This window comes from Kickxella alabastrina (genome assembly GCF_025024165.1).
Source record: "Kickxella alabastrina strain RSA 675 chromosome Unknown BX661scaffold_47, whole genome shotgun sequence".
Lineage (NCBI taxonomy): Eukaryota > Fungi > Kickxellomycota > Kickxellomycetes > Kickxellales > Kickxellaceae > Kickxella > Kickxella alabastrina.
The window spans coordinates 1-21,458 of NW_026251518.1; the positions used below are offsets into that span (position 1 = coordinate 1).

At 45.9% G+C, this 21,458-nt stretch overlaps 1 protein-coding gene across 1 annotated transcript; it reads right to left on the reverse strand.

The window, feature by feature from the left end:
- Positions 1-8,509: 8,509 nt before the first annotated feature.
- On the reverse strand, positions 8,510-9,142 carry BX661DRAFT_189710 (uncharacterized protein). The gene has a single exon (XM_051537606.1). The coding sequence runs from the start codon at positions 9,092-9,094 to the stop codon at positions 8,834-8,836; it is 261 nt and encodes an 86-aa protein (XP_051388575.1). The 5' UTR covers positions 9,095-9,142; the 3' UTR covers positions 8,510-8,833.
- Positions 9,143-21,458: the final 12,316 nt, after the last annotated feature.

Here is a 21,458-nt window from a genome sequence, read left to right on the forward strand (position 1 = left end):
GAGTTTACTTGGAATTGTCGCCATCGCCATTGCTGCTGCCGCGGCCCTCGCTGTCACTGGCCGGATCAACTAGCGTCTCCACATCCGACGCAGCACCACCACTAGCCGGCTCTGGCGCAGCACCACCACTAGCCGGCTCTGGCGCAGCACCACCACTAGCCGGCTCTGGCGCAGCACCATCACTAGCCGGCTCTGGCGCAGCACTATCGCTAGCCGGCTCTGGCGCAGCGGGCCTCTCGTACCCCGGCGGGTACACAAACGGCGGCGTCGGCCGCTTCACATCCGCTGCCCGGCTGAGCAGCCGCATGCCCTTGCGGCGGTCATGGTAACCGGCGGCAAACTGGAAGGCATCCCGCTCTGCCTTGCCAGCAACCTTAAAGCGCGTCACATGGATCCTACTCCCATCAATGCACTTGATCTCAACATACGGCACCTTCTTCATGAAGAACGCCGTGCCCGGGTCACTCGCGGCAAAGTCGTCGCTCAGCGGGCCCCTCTTTGGCTCCACCAGCTCCATAAACTGCACGTGGTGGATCTTATTCTTGATGCGCAAGAAAGTGTGCACCGGCTCCTTCTGGTAGAACGCGCGGTGCATGCGCATGATGTCCGTGGCAGTCATCTGCTCCCAGATGATCTGCGCGTCGGCTTTCTTGTACAGCTTTGTTTGTGTCGCAAGGCTGGCGTCCTGGTCGACGGCGTGGCGGCGCACAAAGTCGAGGTTCTCCAGCACCTGGATGGTCAGGCTGCCACTGAGGCGGCCGATGGCGTGCGCCATGTCGATGTATTTGTCGCGCGGGTCGATCTCGTATGGCAGCTGGGCGAGCACGCGGCCGCCGTCCATCACCTGCGGGTGCACCTCCTGGATTGTCACCCCCGTGCTTGTATCGCCGTTCAGCAGAGCCGCCTGTATCGGCGATGGCCCGCGATACTGTGGCAGCAGCGACGGATGCACGTTGATCATGCCCTTGGGGAACATGTTGATAATCCTCGGCGGCAGAAACATCCCAAAGCTAGCCACCACGCCAATATCAAACTCGTTGCCAAAGCCCAACAAAGGCTTCCCGTCAGTGCCGTTGGGCGCCCACCCGGTGAGCGACTTGCCTTCTGGCGGGTTCATCACTGGAAGCTTGTATCTGTACGCGAGAATATCCGTGTGCGCTTGGAACATTACCCGAGGCTTGTTCGCACGCAGCTTGCTGTAGTACCGTGTCGCCGGGCAGACCACTGCGAGCTCGGTGATCAGAGGATTTGGGTTGCGCTTGTTTTCCGCAAGCGCTTTGAGAATCTTGGCTCCAAACTCATCTGTGCCGAAAAAAAGAACCTTGAGCCGCTGCGATGATGTGACGGTGAATGACCGCGTCTTTTGTTGGATAAAGTGGCAATTATGTTGCTGCCAAAGCTGCCGTGCAATCAATGGCATGTTTTAAAAAACGAATTTGTGGATAACGGATAATAACTGTTTTGTGTGTTGATTGTAACTGGCCATTATAAAAATGACGGGTTTAGCAATTATACCCAAGTCCGCAGCTTACTCGCTATCACCACACTTATGGTGGCGGTTTTTGAATGCACGCATATGGCGGGTATCGTTATGTTATAAGGTATTTATTTTATTATTATATGGCGGGCATCCTCAAATGGTTCTATTCAAAACAAATTGAATATCGTTTTATCCTTGCTCAATAATCATTTGGCAAGTATCTGACTTGCAGAACTTAAAAACACCATAAAACACCTATCCATACTCAAGTTTACAATTGGTACTGCTCTGTTGTCTTTAACTCAATAAAACTTTCAAATGCCTATCATTGCATTAGACACAGGTCCGGATAACTCTCGACCATGCAGCCCCTAGAATAATTTGTGATAAGAGGAGTATGTAACCAGGTCTGCAATAAATCCCACGATGAATCGGATGGCTTGGTCACCAATTGGGTTACGCTCATTAAATCGAGTATTTGGCATTTACTTGTTTGGTTATCTCGCACAATGTATTTATTTTCTTTCATGCAGCGGGCTCTTCCTATTTTTCTTGGAAATATTACAGTAATTCTAGACCGGTCTGATTATTGTCTATATTTTAGCATTTTACCTCTACAAACACACAAGCTCTCTTCCTCAATGACGTTAAATCTTTTAGGATAATCCACAACGACACTTTATTATTTGTTGTTGAAAGTGAATCCCGTGGTCCTGCATATTTTTATTTGCCTCTCCACATTTTACGCTTCACATTTTCCTTGTTGAATTTAACTAAACAGGTTTCCTGCATAAAACCCCTTCTTTTTCGAATTTCCTAAAATGACAAATTTTTTGTTCCTTTTTTCCGTTGGCTACACCTCAGATGTTCCTATGGTAGACCCAATAAAAATACAGACAGATCATTTTTTTTTTACATTTTATAAAAATAAAAAAAGCCGCACCCTCTTCCCTCTCTCTTTTCCATTCTCCAATCAACGCCAACCAAATATTTCCTCTTTATTCAAATTATTTCTGTTCATATTTTTGTCCATATTTTTCAGGCCTATTTTTCTCTTATTTATCTTTATCAAAAATGAAGCCTGCTACGATCTCCATACTGCTCGACACTCCCGAAGTGCACCTATACGGCGAACGTGCATCCTCCTCGGGATGCACGTTGACCGGCAAAGTTCTCATGAGCCTGCGCGTTCCCACCAAGATCCGCTCCCTCAACATCACATTCCAAGGCCAGCAAAAGCTCAAATACCCCACACCCACGCCCAAATCTACCCAGAATACAAACCTTAACCCGCTGATGATCGAGCGCAACCGCTTGGCTGTATCTGAAACACAAAACCTCATTGAGCCGCAGGCTAAGTACACGCAGTACGCGGCAGGCACGCACGAACTGCACTTTGAATTTATTGTTTCTGGCGATTTGCCAGCTACTGCTGATCTTATTACAGGCGAGACTAAATACACTGTGGATGCACAATTGGTTTTAACCGGACTGCGCTCCAGCAGCACTGTCCAGCAACCGGTGGTTATTTTGAGGTGTCCCCGGGACGGCGGACACTGGGCACACACTGTGTTTGATTCTCTGAGTGTCGGGACACAGTGGGAGGACCGCGTTTCCGTCACATTGAGTTTTGATCAATCTGCCATCAACGACGCCACCACTGCAACCTTCCTAGTCGAAATCACTGCAAATGCCAAAAACCACCACCTAATGGCGCTCACTTTGCAACTGCGCGAAACCCAAACCATCTTTGACAACACGGCGCACACCAGCAGTCGTGTCCACAGGGTGACCCACATAGTCTCCCAGAAACTAATGTCCTACGGGTCTGTGGGGGCCAAACTTTGTGGTCAAGATGAGTTTTACGTTCGGCTGTCGATCCCTCGAGTGAATGACGGCGTGCAGTTTGAGTGTGAGTGTGTGGAGTATTTGGTTTCGCATAGGCTGGTTCTGACGGCTTCAGTGCGGGCGCCGGAGGGACATACGGCAGAGGTGACTATTCCGGCGCAATTTTCTGTGTTGCCCAAATCAGCCATCAGTGGTGGATCCGAACTACCCCTGTATGAGAGCTCCCCAAATGATCAGCTCATACAGACATCATCCAGGTTGGGCTTGGAAGATGAAAGCTCGATATTGCAGTTGCAGTTGCAGGCGACTGCGATGGAGAGTTTGGCTGGGAGACAATTGCCTTCTTACTCACTGCCTATTTGCTTCTCGTGTGGGAAAGAGGATGTATCTGTACTGGAGTGTCGCCAGGCTATTGTTCGCCATAGTCTGATCCCGCCTGGCACGGAGATTGAAGACTTGTGCGCGACGCTGGCTTCTGCGAATTTTGTAGCGGGGAATTAACTCAGGTGTCAAATAAAACATACTTCACTTTTCCTTTTCCTTTTTTACAACTTTAATGAACAATGTATATGTATGAATAAACCAAAAAACAATGCAAACATTAAGTGTTTTTATATTTACAACCCTTCAGGTCAATCTTGGGGAAAATATGCAATTCTAGCTTGCCTGTTACAATTTCTGAAAACTTTTCTATAGTACACTTCTCATTGTACACAATGCATTCTGTCATTACGGGTTTAAATGGTGAATAGTACACATCTTTTTTGCTATTACCCTCTGCTTTGTTGCTTTTGAATATATCACCAAGTTTAGTGCTAATTGTACTGCATCCTTGGACAGCTTCTGGAGGATAGCCAAAGTTATAATAATATACATCAAAATAGAATAATTCGGACTTATTGGATAAAATATCGTTATTGTTCACAGGGTTCACATTGATTATTTCTGGTTGTACCAACATGTATAGCGTAAACGGGCAAGTTTCGGGGTGTAGTTCTTTTATTATTGCTTTATCAGGATATGGAATAGCATGGTTATCTTTAATGGAAGCTTTAGACAAATAAACGCTCTCCAATTTAATATTCGTATTAATTCTTTTCCTGTTAGGTTGATGTATATCGAGTTCAAAATTGTTAATTAAATAGGTTTTCAGGTATTTTATTGACTTGGTGTTATCTATTTTAAAATCTATAGATTTGACTTTTCCATATGCTTCAAATTTTATTTTAATGTCTGTTAATCCTTGATGACTCCCTGTTTTAATATTCTTAAAGCCGAGTTTATGCATAGCCATATAGCTCACAATAAATAACTGACGTATTATAATGCACGTTGGACAGATAAGGCAAATAAAAAAGCAGTGGAATTGAAAGTAGAAATTAAAGAAGAATAAAATAAAAATAAAAATAAAAATAAACGGCGAACAACATCCTCTCCTTTTTATAGTTTTGACAATTTAACGCTATCAATTTGCGTGGTTGTTGTTGTGGCAGTGTGTGGTGCCCAACACACATTTCAAGCCACTATCTTCCCTTTTCAAGAATCAAGATTGCCCTCATGGCCACTATACACATTTCTGTTATTGCTGGCTGACATCAAGGAACACCATGATGTTTACAGCGCTGCCCACACAGCGCTGCCCCCTTTTTCAGTTAAGTAAGTAATTTTTAAGACTTGAATATATCGATTTAGACCCACATTTTTATAGAGCACGACACAGTGTATTAACTTCAATTCATGTGGTACTTCACGTAAAAGCAATGTGTACGCTCTCTTCATTACTTTTACCAACCTCTCTTGCCAGGCATAATATGAATTATCATATTTCTGCACTTATCTTGGCACTTGAGAGACATTGAAAATAAAGCGAAAGAATACAACAATTTCTGCTAACGCTTTTTAACAAACGTTTATTTACTTTGGTTTTTTGTGTACCCATAAAGAAATATCCCATTTATTTTTAGTTTCCTGCCAAAAGTAAGTAGTAGTCGGTCATGTTTTTTTGTAAATATTCGAAAGTATTAGCTGCGCTAGATTCGTTCTCAAGGATTACTATGCTGCTGCTTGTGTGTTTCTAGTCAAACACAAGATTCGTGCATACATTATTAGCCAAATATTTTTAACGCCTTGGCATTGAGAATTCCCGTATTTATTTGGCTCCCATTCTAAGCCACTGCCAAAGAAAAAATTACTTTAATTATTTACATGCACAGCCAACAAACAGACACGTATTTTCAAATAGATAATTCTTGAAGAAAAATGCGAGAAATGAAAAGGCGTTTTGAAAGGGAAAAAGTAAAGCGGCCAGTAAAATGGGAAGGGCACAAACTGGCCATTATTATAATTACAAATGGGTACAGGGAGCTGGTGTTGGATACATGCAAGGTAGGGCAAGGCAAGACGAAGAAAATAAACAATCATGCTTGAAATTAATAATGCAATCAATGTGGCTTGTTACATGCAGTGTTTGTTTATTTGTGGAAATGCAAAAAAATGACATTCAATGACCAGTTGAATGAAAACTGTACATTCTGTAACAAAATACCCAATGCATGCCATGCGTCTGGCTAGTTTTTTACACATCAATTTTCTGTTTGTTTTTACTTTTTTAGCCGTATGGTATGGAAGCAATTGGACACGCATGTTTGTATATATTATTTTCAAATAAAAATTGTAAAGCAACATCCGGTTATCCACACTCAGCACAGTGATTTTAAACAGATACCTGGGCACGCCCATTGTTCCATTCACGATAACGTCAAGTAGGCCAAAAATGTGTGCCAAATGCCATGGCTTTCCAGCGTAGAAATCTAAAATTTGCACATTTTCCGGCTCAAGCAGGCGCAAAAAGATTTTTTGACAGATGGGATGCTGCGCGGTGTTTTGGTGTGCTATTCCTTGAGGAAGAAGAAAAATGTGGTTTCGAAATTGTATAAAAGGTTATGGTGCTGCTCCCGACATTTTCAAACTTTTTTCCTCTTGTTTCCACAAGTCCTCCTCCTTTCTGCCTTTCTCCCAAAAAATTCACTTCGTCGGTTTCAAGCCAAGTTTCAAGTCGTTAGCGGTTCGTTCATGTTGGCATCGGTACCAACTTAGGTCGTCACCTACAAGAACCCACCCACGGGGGTAATACAAATAGTGGGTGGTCGGAAGAAAAAGGAAATGGGTAGGAAAATAGTCCTGCCTTAAGAAACACGAGGAAGGAGAGGGGAAAAGATGGCATATTAATAAATTAAACATGCGAATATTAAGGTGATGCGGGGGTAATAACAATCCCTCAGTTTGCACGCCTGGAAAATCAAAACGTTGTTGCTGCAAGTGCGACTTCGAAGAGTCCTACTTGCGTGCTTGGTCATACTTTCGGGGGTATTTAAAAACCCTGCGGATATGATCAAGCACACCCCCTAATTAAGAGATAAAATAAGCAAAATTCAAACGCTTCCTTCTAATAGGAGTACTTAGCGTTTAGAGTTTGTGTCGAGCATAAATTAAATATGGATCATCACAAATTCGAAATGCGAAGTGCTTCTGCAGAAAAGGCAGCGTTCAAAAGTTACATTTGAATTTCCAATTCAATTTTATTTTTACATATCATGGACTAAAACATTCTTTTTTTAAAGCACCCGTGCGCCGTTCAAAATTCTTTTTGCCAGCCAAAGCAGAGCAGAAATCCAGTCGAATTAGTTAACTTTTAATGCATTTCTTGCTTAAATGGGTGCTCGACTCAGCACAGGGGCAGTTGTCAGCCATGTTGAAGGCTATGTGCACTTGACCTCTTCAATTCATAAAATCTTCAATATGGCAAAGTATGTTGACACACTTCTGATTCTGCCCCTGTGCATGCAGAGGAAGTTGATTGGTCGTTTGTTCGGCGGTTGAAGTGCAGACGCGAAAAATGGCATGGTGCAGTTTTGCAATAGTTTGAACAGCTGCCACCGGGAAACCAATTGATGATCTTGCCAGGCTACTTGGCTGGCATTGCAAATAATTTTATTTTCCCAAAATCTGTGACGCAGTGCTGGACTACCCCCGCGCACAGTTGCCTGCGGTTTATGCGGCGAAAAAGACATGTTCCGCCACATCTGCAGCCAGCGCTAGTCTTATAATAGCATACTAATCCGCTGATTTTGCATCAAAAGACGCGCGAATACCAGCGTGGCCCGTTTTGGAATTGCCCTGATGATGGATGCACTGGTGCAAATTCTAGACGCAACCGTCCATTCATTTATTATTTGTTGGGTAAAACCAGTGGGTATTGAGCTGTCAGGCGGTAATAGCTGCCTTGATGTGAAGAAAATGATAAAATAGTATTGTCTCTTTGCGCTTGGGTGTGGCATTCGGATCAATTGGCAGTCTACCAGGGCGTTTGAAAGCTAGGTGGCGCTCACCAAATTCGCGACGATATAGGAATATCAAAATGAAATTGCACACCGATGCAATATCGTGGTTCCAACACCTGTACTTGAAGTTGGACTCGATAGCGGCCTTGGTCTTGTTCTTGAGCATCGGCTCCAAATTCCTTGAAGTGTCACACCTCGTTTTATGATTTATCTGGAGTTATAAATAAATAGTATGGTTGTGAATACTGAATTTTTGAACGAGCTGCGAAACAACAATTAAGAAATACAATTGTAAGCCAACTATTTTCAACACCAGTCGAGTGCTTTGCATTTGCATTTTTAAAATTTTGAATAGTACATTGTTCTAATAGTTAAACTAGTGTTGCTAACTATTTGTTAATATAGCTATTTTACAGCTACATTTTCTAAACTAATTTGTTACATACTAGAAGCGCAGTTTAAAATGACTAGTAATTGTGTCCTATCTATAGATCTCGAAAGGATAAATGTCATGACACCCAATCCAGCGCATGATTCTTCCATTTTTCATTATTTTAATTTTCTCAGTTTATTTTTTAATACCAACCAAACTATACGAGCGTTTGCTCAATAATACAAATATGGAGTTGCACTCGAAGTAATGAAATCGTGTTGATTAGGATACTTCAAGAAAGAAAAAGGTCGATAAATCCCTGATAGTGATCCTGTTTCCTAATTGGTCAATCACATGACAACAGCGTCTAAAAAATTTATCGCCCCAATATTTTTTTCCTCGTCTCGTTTCTCACTCGGACACGGGACACGGGACTCGGGAATATAGCCCAATGTTGAGACAATAGGTGATTTTGTCTTGTAGCGATTATTTTTTGTAGTGATTATTTTTGAAATCGAGATTTCTCGTCTTGTCGTGGTGTGTGGCAGCTGTTGCAGCGATTGGCGACAATCATATACACTCGCGCGCTGCGATGTTGGCAGCGGCGTCGGCAAACGCACGCACGCACGCAGGAATCAAGGAGCTCCTTGTCCTCTCACTCTATTGTTTGGCCATGCAACGCACGATAATCAGATTTTACACTGCAACGAAATATAAATTATACGTAAAAAGAAAAAACCCGTACCAAAACGCGTAAATATTAGAATGTTTTCTCTCTTGCTGCCATTTTAATCAACTTGGCACTCGAATGCAATCCCGAGCGATGCGTAATTTTTCCTCTTGTACTGTCCTTGTGGACATCCCAAAAAATAAAAATAAAAAATTGACCCATTGTCTTTTCCAGAAAGATAAGAAGTGCAGAGCCATTTCCGTACATCCATTCTTTCTTTTTTCGGCTGGTAAAAAAGAAGAAAAATGATGGCAAGCCTGAGAAAAAGATGAAAAGAGAAGATAGAAAAAAACATCGCTTGCAGTGTAAAATAAAATGGCCATGCTCTGCCCCTCATATTACTTTGCCCGTTCTCCTTTCCCCCTTTTGGTTCTTTCTTCTCATCTCCTTTTTTAATACTTATTTAAAAAGTAGCGGAATTTTCTTCCTCATTTTTTACTTGCAACCAACTTGGCGGCTGGCATAGTTGTTTTTCGGCCCTCCTCTCTTTCTTCTTTCTCATAACAATAAACCTCTCTCTCACCAAAAGTCATTTTTGACGACGGTAGAGTGAACTATAAAGCAAGCTTATCTGCTCTTCAAACTCCTTTTTTTGTGTGACTGATATACCAAATGACCACCCAGCTTTCGTCTTCGCTGAAGGTCGGTGGCGCCCAGAACGCCGTGGGCGTCACCGATAATAATCACCAGGCCGAAAGCAATCAGTTATGTACCAAGACCTGCAGCTCCAACGGGACGCACAGCGAGGGGTACACGGGTGCCTTTGAGGGGCCCGAAAAGCTCCTGGAAATGTGGTTTGCGCCGACAGCTGAGGCTGCAGTCTGCATTAATCAGGAGGTCAAGCTTAGCGACGAGGACCAGGATCAGTGGTCCGAGTTGCGCAGTGGCCTGAGGTGCGTGCCTCGCGCAGTGTGGCGCGATATGCTGGACCTCGTACACTGCCAGGTGCTGAGCACCTTGTGCAACGAGCACATCGATTCGTATCTCTTGAGGTGAGTAGTATACCATTGTTTTCTATATTTTTATTTTTCATTTTTCATTGTCTGATGCCCGGCTGGTATTATTTTTGTTCTACTGCTTCAGCCATTCCCTCAAAACACGCCTGCCCTCCTTTTTATCCTCTTTCTCCTTTCTTTTGTGTGCCCCGCCGCTTTTTGTGCCTCTTTCTGTGCCTCCCCAACATAAATAAATGCAGTAATAATGCAGTAATCAAGCCGTATGACGATCTAACAATTAAGTGTCCAATTTTTTAATTATATTTTATTTTTGGTAGCGAGTCGTCGTTCTTTGTTTACTCGCACAAGCTGGTTCTCAAGACCTGCGGCACGACAACGCTGCTGTACGCCATCCCGCGTATCCTCGACATCGCTCGCGCGTATCTTGGAGCCACCGGAGCGTACCAGCTGTTCTACTCGCGCAAAAATTTTATGTTCCCCGACCAGCAAGAAGAGCTGCACCGCTCATGGGAGAAGGAGGTCACGTACCTGGATGCCCGGTTCCCCGAGGGCTCCGCGTACCTCATTGGCAAGACCAACCGCGACCACTGGCACGTGTACATGAGCGGGCCCCATGAGTGCGTTCTCGCTAACGGACACCGCAGCATCGGCGGGGAGCAGGAGGAGGAGGAGGTAGATGAGAGGGAGGGAGGGGAGAGAGAAGGGGGGGAGAGGGAGAATCAGACGGACACCGCCGTTAATAACTCGGCCGAGGGCTCGCCACTGTTCTGCGCTATCAGCCGCAGCTCATCGCGCTCTACCGTGCATAGCATGTTGGCCTCGTCTGACTATGCTACCACCGCTGCTGCTGCCGCCGCTGGCGGTCATGGGCCGCGCGCGAGCTTGGCTGTTGAGGACACCACTGTGGAGATCCTGATGACCGGACTGGACCCCGAGCGCATGCGCGTCATGTACCTCGGTGGCGTCAGCTCCGAGGAGGGCGCCATCGGCGGCAAGGCTGTCGAGCATGCATCGGGCATTTCGGCCATCTACCCGGAGTCTGCCAGCGACTCATACCTGTTCACGCCCTGCGGTTTCTCGCTTAACGGCGTCCAGGACGATGGCTACTATACCATCCATGTGACGCCAGAGCCGCACTGCTCGTATGCGAGCTTCGAAACCAACATCTCGAACAACAGCGGCATTGATTTGCACAAGCCTGAGGGGATCAAGAGCCTGGTTGAGAAGGTCACTAAGGCGTTTGGTCCACGCTATGTCACTGTTACCGTGTTTAAGGCTCGTGGCGGAGATGAGTTGTCTGGCGGGTATGCCGCTAGTGCTGCTGCTGGTGCTGGAAAGGATAGGAAGGCACTGCGTTATGCCGTTGCTGAGGCGGATGTCGCTCCTCCGGCGTTCGAGGTGGTCGACGGGTACAAGTCTGTGGACCGCGTGCTTTATGAGTTTGACCACTACTGGCTGCGCTATGGCTACTATGTCATGGCTGACTGAGTAAATTTCTTCATACTCGCTCTCTTACTTTTTACTTTATCATTTCTCGCGAGGGCTGCAGACTTTTGCGAGCTCAATTGAAAGTGGAGGGGTGCGATTGTGGTTTTGAAGGCGGTAACTCACGATTAACGACCTTGATGGACAACTATTATTCTTTTTTCTTCTATCTTTCTATTTTTTCATGTTGTCTGTTCTAACTATTAAATGCATTTTATTATCAAGTCAAATTCTTGTTTATTTTCTGGTGCTTTAAGGACCATCAATGGTTGTATATTAATATTCATACACCCATGTGTATATGTATGTATGTATATTGCCATTACAGTGGTAATTAAAAAATGATTGTACCATTTGGCAAACCGATTGATTCAATTAAGCTTTTTAATTAATATATTTGACACGTTGCCTTGTATCACTCGGCACTAGTTTACCTCAGGTAGCTAAGTATATGTCAAAGCACGTCTGGTTGTTTTTTAACTATTATAAATAGATACATTAACTGCAAGAGCCTCAAAAAACAGAATTATTCGAGATTTAAAAAGCTGTGCAATGTGGTCCGAAGCGATACATGTGTGTATGTGGTATTATTGTCATTATTGAACTATTTTAAAATGCATATTGAGTTTGTGTGTAATACTTTTCAATTGATGCTTTTTAATGTGTTGAGCGCCCAGATATTCGTTTGGCCAGACAAATTATAAAAAGGTGGGGACATTATTCTATTTAATTATTGAGCCCACGTTTGCTATTTTTTTACCTTGACAATTTATTTTATATAGTAAATTTGTTTTTTTCCTGGCCTCCATTTATTTTTAATATTTATTTCCCCTTGCCTTTTGCCTTTTGCCTTTTGCCTTTTGCTTTTCCTTTTGATATTCCTTGCCTCGTTTTGCTTGCTTTTGCTTGGGGGGGGGGGGGGGGGTGTTCCCAAGCTGATACTCCGCACACACAAAGCAGGAAAAATAGGTGCTTGTGAGAGCTGTGGAAATATTTTATAATTAAACCATGTATTTTCTCCTCCCCACATATTTTCCATCCAACTCTTTCGTCAATACTCATATTATTTTTTCAACACCACTTTTTAAACTTTGGTGTTATATTTGATTCACAACTATCGCCACTTATTTTTCCAAGCAACCATGGCCGACTACGAAAGGGAAGCACTACTCATCGAACTCGCCGACATCGAAAAGAGGCTCAAAAATAAGGAAAGTATGCAGATTATAAAGGAACTCAAGATTATCTATGCCCTCCGCGCATCCCTCGTAAAGGGCAACCTCTATTTCGAGTGCAAGTTCACGGACAGAAACCCAGAAGTGCAAATTATAAAAAGATACCTTCGAGAATGCGAAGCCAAGATGAAGCACCTCGAGAAGATCAGAAATAGCTGGCAGAGCATCGCGGACTTGTACAATATGAAGAGCGCAGAGCTTTGCTACGATTATAAGCGCGGAAAGATTGAGGACAAGGATACGGTTACTGATGCGGAGGATGATTTAGAACGGATGTGGACCATGTATGACAAGTTTGCTGGCGAGTATAAAACCGCCAGGGAAGAACATGATGAGCTTAGGGATAAGCTCAAGACTATTTACGACGAATACAGGGATGCCTACACGGAAGCTAAGGGTAATTTCTTAGAAGTTTAGGTTGCCAATTCATTTTTGGCCTGTATATTTTATATATATATATCTTGCATTGCCGCTCGGCAAAAAATGCTGTTTCTCACAGACATTATGTACTCCAATTTATGTTGTTTTTAAATAAATAAGCAAAATTATTAGTAAAATTATCATGCAGCTGCAAGCTTTCATCACAGGAAATTATAGCTATTGACGCAGCCACCAGCGACTGAACTGAGCAGTGCCGTTATTGGGCGCGGGCACCAGCCCCAGTATGTGTGTCATCAGCCCATACAGCTCCACGTTCTCGAACGGCGGATGGCGAATATTACGCAATCTATCCTCGCCCATCATATCCTCGCCCCACAGCCTATCGTACTCTGCCCGGTACTTGACATCGCTCTCCGAAACCACCGCATTTCGCACAAGCTCTAAATAATCCTGCTCAGCATTCATATCCGAAATCTGCGAGCCCTCGTTCATCATCTGAATGCTGACGGTGTCAGCATCCGTGTTAGCATTCGTGGCGGCATCCCTGGCAGCATCCGTGGCAGCCTCTGTAGCAAGTGTTGCGTTGAGCGCCGCGAGATTCACGGCGATATCGGGTGCCGGTGCGTTGCGCGAGCGGAAGGCCGGGCCAACTGCCACAAATGTTGCGCGCATCAGCGGATGCAGGTTATCAAAGCCATGGGCACCGATAATGCGGTTCTTTTTGCCCGAGTCCTGCTGCTCCAGCTCCAGTTGCTTTCTCGCATGGAACTTGTCCATGGCCCTGGTGGTGACGTAGTAGGGGAGCTCGGGGATAATGTAGACTGGCGCAATACGCGCCTTGTTGGTGTAGTGGAAGCGCTCGGGGATGTCCTTGCGCAGATACACCGACCACGGCTGGCCGACGCTGGCGCGCCTGAGCTGCTCGTACATCTCGGGCACATCGGCCTCGTCCAGGGGCTGGATGCCGCCAAGCGGCCAGTTGTAGATGCCGCGCACCTTGGTCAGGTCGATAACTCCGTCGAGGTAGATTGCGTTTGCCTGCGTCTTGGCGGCAGCCATGCCATGGTCACTGACCACCATGAGGTTGACTATGTGGGTGAGATTGCGCTGCTCGAGCTGCGTCCACAAGTCTCCCAGCGCGGTGTCCACCAGGCTTATAGCGTTGTTGACATCGCGTGCATCCGGGCCCAGCCTATGCGCCCGCTGTCGACCTCCGGCATGTACGTGGCCAGAAACGCTGGGCGGTTCTCCAGCGGCAGGTCCAGCCACTCCAGCAGCTGCTGCGTTTTTTTCGTCGGATGCACGTTGTCGTTATACGGCAGAACATAGGTGGTTTTGTCCTGTGTATGACCGCTGTGGACCCAGGCCACATGTTGATGCCCGCCCTGATGCCCTGCTTCTCAGCCGTCACCCAAATGGGCTCGCCGCCCTCCCACCACTTTGATTCTATATTCCGCTTGGCGTCCTTGTACACAAAAGTGTCGTTAAGCTCCGTATCGTAAAACTCGTTGCTGACAATACCGTGAGAGCCAGGGTACATCCCCGTGACAATGGTATAATGGTTGGGGAACGTCGACGACGGAAAAGACGGAATCATGTAGTCGGCCCGCAACCCACGCTTGCCCAAACGCAGCAGCTCGGGCGTAATCCCACGATCCAAGTAGTCAGCGCGGAACCCGTCCAGGGACACCAATATGAGCGTCGGGTGGAACAAGTGCGTGCCATTGGACACCAGGCGCGCTCAGCAAGACCCATTCTGTGGCCCTTGTCCTCTGCACCAAGGTGCTTGTTGGTCGGGTACAAGGACAGGTACTCGTGCGGCGCCTTTGGCAGTGTGCTGGCCTTCTCAGGGAACTCTACCCCGTAAAGGTAAGCGCCGGCGCAGAGGAGCAGTAGCAGCGCCGGGATGCTTAGCAGGAGTACACCCATTTTGCGCACGAGCGTCATCTGTCGGCGGTGCTGTTCGAATCCATGCGCGTGCCGTCTGTCAGCTAACAGTCCGGGGATCTTTTCGCTGCTGACCATAGTTTCGATAGTAAGCTAGGCGAAATATATAAATAAAAAAGTGTAAATGTGAGTAATGTAAATGTGTGTATGTATTTTCTTTACAAATAATAAATAGTGAATAAATAAATAAAACAGTTCACAAAAATAAGAATGAAGGGGTGAAAATGATTTTCTTTGCAGTTTTCTTTTTTTTACTTCCCACTGTACATCTGCTTTTCTGAGTGATCACATCCGAACAGCATACCAAAAAGACACTAAAAAGACACGGCTGGATTTACCTTCTTTCTTATTCTTCTTCCCATCAATATAGCTTTTCAAATTTATAATAAAAAGGTATAAAAACCAACAAGCGGGACACATTGGTCTTTTTTCGCCACTCAGTGTTTCATACAGCCCTTTATTTCCCCCACGCGAGCATTTTGTGAATAAAAAATAGCTAATTAAAACAAACGGCCTGAAATTAGCCGTTCTACTGCGTTAAAAAATGAATCCCTCACCCTCCACACACGTGTTTAATTAAACAAAAACTGGCCCTTGTTTGATCACTGGACGATGCATCTTTATTGAAGTGTTCGGCATATATTCGCTAGGCAGGGCACGGCACAGCACGAGGGGGTGTAGGAATAACAACGATAAATGAATAGTTGCCATTGCACAATATACCTAATTATTTAGGTGGAATTTTACAGGGATGCCGTGCAGTTGACCATGTGAACAACAATGTTGAGAGAAAATAGACACATGTGCGAAATATAGAAAAGCAAAGGACAAAACGAAAGTTAATGACTAAGACTGATCGTATACTACGCCACCTTGCCCATCAATGGGCCCTATTGCAGACCTGGCTACATACCCCTATAGTGAGTGAGCAATAATGTTGATGGCCAGAGCTCGCCTGATCCCACTTGCGCGTGGTGTGTGCATTTCTGACATTTAAATTAAATTACAAGGGGTATCATTAGTACACACGGATGGAAAAGTGGCAACTGATACAACCAATTGCATCCTCGCCCGCACTGTTGCCACTGGGTGCTCCTTGTGAGCTCATGCACTTGGTCATTCGCGATCATCCCACGATGTCATCAAAATTGTGGTCTCCTTATTTGTCTTGTACTGTGGTGAATATCCCCTTCACAAAAAATCCATGCATATTGTAATCTGCAGCTCCAGAAAACCCCAACCACATACCACATTGCATTTTTCCATATCAACAGCATCAACTCGATACCCGCTGTATTGTTATTGTTTTTTATTCGAGTCTAAAATGTGCAATACGAAATATTTTTTCTTCTTTTGCTCGGGCTCGGACTTTATATTTCTGAAATCCAACTGATTATCTTTTTTATCTCTAACTTTTTATTCCTGTTATTTGAGTCGGGCTGATGCCGATCGCACTGTGGACCGAACATACACTTGGCTTTTCCAATATTATGTTTCAATTTCGCTGCATTGGGGTTGGGCGTAGGAGAAAAAAGCGACATGCATTTCATTTGTTTGTCAATGTTTTTTTTCGACTTTCCATTTGGGAATGGCTTTCTTAGCAAATCATTTTCTCCCTCCCCCAGTCCAAATAAGCATAGCCATGAGTTCATGTAAACAAATGGAATCATGCACAGATGCCTCAATGACGAAATGGTATTCCAAATATGGAAATGAAAAAATTGCCGAAAGACGAGAAAATTGCAGGAAAAAGAACGAGGTTGTAGAGTTGGAAATAAAATATTAATAAATAGACACCTCCTTCCGCCCACCGAGCAAAACAGCCCACCACCACTCCAAAAAATCAAATTTTTATTTGCACTGTATTGGATTTTTTCTGCTTATTTCTTTGACAAAAACTTTTTTCCTTACCTACCAAAGTGTTTGTGTTTCGTATCGGTCTCAAATTTATACCTACACATCTTTTGCCCTTTTATAACACATTTATCGTACTCTATATAAGCATTCGGTCCCTCTTTGTCTTTCATTCTACATCACTCTTTCAGCTTTGCAAGCGATGGTAAACATCAAGTTTAAATCGGATGGTGCCGAGATAAACGAAAAACGGAGGCATTCTGCCGTCATCAATATGGCCAGCGCAGGCGCAGGCCAAGCCAGCGGCAGTGATGGCGATGGCGATGGCGATGGCGACAGCGAGCACCAGAATAACAATCAAAGGCGGTCGGTTTACAACAACAACAGCACATTGTCCATGCCGTCGGTAGATCTGCCATCCACTCTTCAGGACGACTTCAATTGGGACAACGTGTCGGAAAACAGCCTTGAAATCGACCCCAAGGATGAGGGCGCGCGCACATTGAAGGGATTCTGGCGCCTCCACCCACTCATCCGCGCCTTCATCATCATGATTGGAGGCGGAATTATTCTGATTATCCCCGTGGTGTCTGTGTTGGCTTCCCACAGAGACCTGCCCTTCCGTGGGTCGCTGGACAAGGAGTCGGACAACTTCCAGACCAACTATAACTTGCAGTGCGTCGCCCGGTCATTTGCCTGATGACCGCCGTCTGGATACTCGGCGTGCTGATCTACCATCTCATCGACATGATCCCTGACGGCGCCCTGCGGGTAGTGCGCACCTTCCGTGGCAAGCGCAACATTGAGAAACTCAAGGACCGCATGCAGTTCTTTGTCGCTGTCAAGCTGTACATCAAGATAATTCTCATTTCGGCCACGTCGCTCGTGGCATTTGTTGTCATGTTCCCTAATGCCTCGTACCGTTTTGTCGGCAAGGTTGAGAATGGCTCGTCCTCGTGGGACCAGGTGCTGTTTCAAATCAACGTTCTCGTTCTATTCGCGTGCACGATTATTGGCGTAGAGAAGCTGGTGCTGAAAGTCATCGCTACGCGGTTCCATAAGTCTGCATATAAGGAGCGCATTCAGCAGCAGGCGTATGCCAGCTGGGTGTTGGATCACCTCAACCAGGCGCGCGAAAGCAATGCGACTGGCAGCGCTGGGAATAACACGCCATATATGGGCAGCAATATCTCCACATTTGACAGCGGCAATTTGGACCCCATGAGCAGCCGCAAGGAGCTTTTGCACCAACACCAATATGCTACCCAAACAAGCACCAACGAGACTTATTTGCCTAAAAGTGCCAGACATCTGCCTGGCTCGGCAACACCACCCCCTTTTAGAACATCAGAATCAGGGAGGAGCAGCTTCTGGCGGCGCAATACTTTTAGTAACTCGCCGCGGCCCAAGCATCATAAATTGCCATCCAAGGGAATCGCAACCAGGCTCTGGAACATCAAGGACCGGGCTTTGGATGGCGGCGTCGGGATGAACTCGAGCCAGTACGCCGCTCGTCTTGCGCGCAAGCTCTTTGGTGCCCTGCACAAGGACCGCAACTACCTTCTTGTCGATGATTTCCTTCCCTTTTTTGACAAAGAGGAGGACGCAATCAAGGCCTTTGAGTTGTTCGATAAGGACAACAACGGCGACATTAGCAAGCGCGAGATGCGCGACCGCGTGATGCTCATTTACAAGGAGCGTCGCTCCTTGCTCAGCGCCCTCAGCGATATGTCCCAGGTGGTTGGCAAGTTGGATCTTTTCCTCACGGTTTTTGCTCTCTTGATTATCCTGATCATTGCGCTTTTGGTCTTTGGGCTGATGCGCTGAAGAGCCTGGCACCATGGGTACTCTGTTCATCGGATGGAGCTTTGTGTTTGGCAACACGTTCAAGACGATTTTTGAGTGCCTTGTGTTTCTTTTCCAGGTACACTCGTATGATGTTGGCGATATCGTTGTTATTGCCACGGAAAATCTCACTGTTAGCAAAATACGGCTTCTCAGCACGGTGTTTTTCAAGACCGACGGCACTTACACAGTGTATCCGAACAACATACTGGCGACTATGAAGATCCAGAACTTGCGCCGCTCTAACCCGCAATCTGAATCCATCGTCATAGGCGTCGACTTTAACACGCCGTCGGAGAAACTGTATGAGCTGCGCGACCGCATGAACAGTTACGTTGAGGAGAACCCGCGTGACCTTGTGGGCCCCATCGGGTTTAACGTTGACCTGCTTGAGAACTCCAACCGCGTTCTGATCAGCCTCGGAATCAGCCATAGGAGCAACTGGCAGGATGGTGGCAAGCGTGCACTTGTCAAAACTGAGTTTTCATTTGCTCTGCGCCACCATATCAACGAGCTGGGGCTTAAGTACGCGCTGCCCTTGCAGCCCGTCACCATGGTACCACCGCCGCCTGAATACGACGAGATGACGAATCCCGTAGACAAACCTGTGTCTCGGGGTCTCGGCCGCGGTCGTCCGGGGGTAGCGATGAGGATGACGATCTTTTCAATGGCATGTACCATGGACCGAATTCGCGCCCGCATCGTCCGAGTACACATCATCATTCGGCTGGCGACTATAGTGGCGGAGGAGGCGGAGACATGGTCGCTCGGGCGGGAATAATGACTCTGCTGGCGGTGTGGCTATGCCCGCAGCCGCGATGGCAGCTGCGACCACTGGAATGGCCATTTCAGACGATTTTTAATATAGCGATTTTTGTCGACTTGCGACATACAGTAATATCCACACTTGGTTGATTTGATTAGCGCCTCACGAAATAATAAAATTTAGCATTTTCAAGCCTCGGCAATCTAATAAATCGATTGATTGGAAGTGCTTTCGTCACTGGCGAGACCATACGCAATAAACCTCACATGATCCTGCGTACTTTGCCATTTTATCTGTCTCGGGATTTTGTCATTAGTTGGAGTTGCATGTGAAAGTGTAAAATTACGCTCTCACAAGTTGCCAAAGTTTGTCAAAAAATAGAGCGGCAAGTAAGTTTTTTGTTTCGTTAAACAAATGATATTTGCCACATACAGCTTTGACTTTTAACAATACCCCCGTTTCCAGTGTTCCTTTCTCTCCAACCCACTCTTCTCCATTGCACTCGCCTCACTTCTTTATATTTGTTTCTAAGGAAAATAAGAGGCATCTATATTGCGTGAATCCAGTCGAACGCCTTACGTCTCTCGAATTCCTTCCCCTTCTTTTTATATATTGCTACACACCTTTTAATATTTATTTTGTGACTTTGTTGCGTCCTTCTCTTTTTGTTCTCTACATTTTGCTGTGCCATTTTTCATTTTTCATTATTCATCTATTTATTTTTATTATCCATATACTCACACTCACAAGCCTATCTCAACAAAAACAATTTTACAGTAATAATGCAGCCAGCATTGAGCTACATCTCGGGGAAGTGGGTGTCGGGTTTAACCGAGTCAAGGGTGATAATGGCCATTGCTGCGTCCTTGGTCCTGCCCATTCCGTTTCTGACAACTCTCAATAAATGTACGTCCACAAAAGACAATATGGATATTTTATTTTTGGGTATGCATTCTGAATACTATTGACATGCTCACCAATTTGCATATATTCATTTAATATCAATTGTTATTGTTATTGTAGGTGCATTGAATTATCCGCTGGATCGACTGCATTATGCGCTTTTCCAGCTCCTGTTCTGCGCATTAGTGCCCGCCGCCGTGTGTGCTACCGGCACACAGACCAGAGAGTCTCTGCAACATGCCAAAGCAGTTTATCCCAACAGCACTGCAAAGCCCTTACAGCAGTCGCAAATAGTTTATCTGGGTAAGTCATTCCGCGCAAATAAATAGGACGTATGGAGACAAAAAAGAGGAGGGGATTGCAGCGCATTTGGAAATTCTGATAGGTGAATCAAGCCTCACCCGAATGCATATGCATTCCTACTTTTTTACTGCACTTTCTCTCCTACATCATTAGAATGGCCCACTCATTCAATTTGGACTAGTTGCCGCACATAAGCTGACTTTCAACTCACTTTTTCCCACGGGTCATATTTTCATTTTTTGTAGAAACGCCGCCAGCCCAATCAAACTCTAATTCCAATGCTGATCCGTCGGCACCGCACAGATACGCAGCAAAGTGCGCCGAGCTGGAGCGCACATTCTTGGATATGGCGACCAAGGACGACAGCGAGGCGCCAGACAGTCCATGGACACCACTGGTGTCGATAAGCAAGCCGTACCCTATAACTGTGCAGGGGCACGTCAGCAAGCCGTTCCGGTTCCGCGTAACATTTTACGCGCCAACCGCACCAGCGACAGCATTCGACCTGCTGGCAAACGTTCTCCTCAGGCCCAAGTGGGACGAGCTGACTGAGGCCACCGCGGTTATTGAAAGGCTGGGACAGGGCGATTCCATACACTACCTCAAGATGAAGGCCATTTGGCCAACGGCCTCGCGCGACTCCGTCCTCCTCTCACACATCACCTCGGTCCAGCACCTGGGAAAGGGCGACTTACCACAGCGCGCATACCTCAATGTCAGCCAGAGCATCATCGACGACCGTATGCCCGAGAAGGACGCCCAGGGTATTGTGCGTATGGAGGCCGGTATTGCTGGACAACTAGTCACAGAGGCTTCTCTAGAGGACAAGGCGCGACTCGGACTGGAGGAGGGCAGTTGGTGTCGCGTTGTACAAATTGCTGACGGTGACCTGAAGGGGTGGATTCCAAAGAGCGTTATCAAGTTTGTTGCCACGCAGGCACTGCCCCGGTCGCTGACAAAGGTATGCAAGCAGCTGGCCACGCTGCCGCCGAGCCTCGACTCGAAGCTGATT